Genomic DNA, 914 nt, shown 5'->3' with positions numbered 1-914 from the left:
GGAGCTGACCCTCATGCAAGGCACCAGCCAGTGTTGTGTCACTGTGCTGCCTCAGTGTGCTGGGGTTGATTTGAATGGGGAAAGGGAATGGTTCCCTCTCCCTTGAGTAAGCAAAAGAGAGGGGGAATTTCACAGACCTAGAAAAAAATAATAAATCTACCTGCCATTGAGAAATGAAAAGTGAGAGGTGCCCCTCAAGGCAGCACAGAGAGGAGGGAGCCCTGGGCAGGGCTGAGACAGGGGCGCGCCCGCCACGACAGCCAGCTGCATGCCCAGGCACACCCCTGCAGAGGGCAGACACAGGGTCACGGGCACCCCACACCCCCCTGCACAGCACACACCCCCCTGCACAGCACACACCCCTCCTCAGGGCAGCCCCGGGCCCCAGGAAACCCAGCAGAGCCAGGCCTTCGACTGGGAGCCCGGGCTCTGTGCCCAGCACTCCTGTCTCTCCCCACAGCCACACGGCAGGACCAGCACAGCCTCCCCTGGAGCTCCCTGGGGCCCCCAGCCCCTCACCAGAGCTGCCCTGGCAGCTCCCAGCACTGCAGAGCTAACTCCAGCAGCAGCTGCACTGCCCACTCGGCTTCCTCAGGCAGTCATCCTCACAACTGCACACCCAGCCACTGACAGAAATCACTAGAGCACTTTGCACACCAGTCAGGATCTTACTCATCCTTCTCCTTCTTACAGATGAAACATTTCTCACCTAAGAAGGGTTTTTTCTGTTTTCTGGCCCAGGAAATAGCTTGAATTTTGCCTTCTGTCCCTCGAACACCAAATCCACCAGGAACCAGAATTCCACTGCATGAAAATGAGAAGATTCAGTTCCCGTGGGGCTCCCCAGTGTCCTTCCCCCCAGCCACATACCAGCTCTCCTGTAAAACCTTGGACCTGCAAGACCTCACTCCTGA

The 914-nt window shown here is 57.9% G+C and overlaps 1 protein-coding gene across 1 annotated transcript in view; it reads right to left on the bottom strand.

Moving 5' to 3' along the window:
- LOC103771543 (CTP synthase 1-like) overlaps positions 1-804 on the bottom strand; it is a gene marked incomplete at its 5' end in the record, with an annotated part of 5,154 nt that extends 4,350 nt beyond the window's left edge. The window contains 2 exons of the mRNA XM_008938843.1: positions 249-284; positions 710-804. Of these exons, the coding sequence (XP_008937091.1) occupies positions 249-284; positions 710-804 (131 nt within the window). The remainder of the gene's footprint in view (positions 1-248; positions 285-709) is intronic.
- Between the last annotated feature and the right edge of the window lie 110 nt (positions 805-914).

Source organism: Merops nubicus, unplaced genomic scaffold, assembly GCF_000691845.1.
Source record: "Merops nubicus isolate BGI_N331 unplaced genomic scaffold, ASM69184v1 scaffold25294, whole genome shotgun sequence".
Classification (NCBI taxonomy): Eukaryota; Metazoa; Chordata; class Aves; order Coraciiformes; family Meropidae; genus Merops; species Merops nubicus.
Note: the sequence above shows the minus strand (reverse complement) of the source record. Positions and strands in the feature narration are given on the sequence as shown.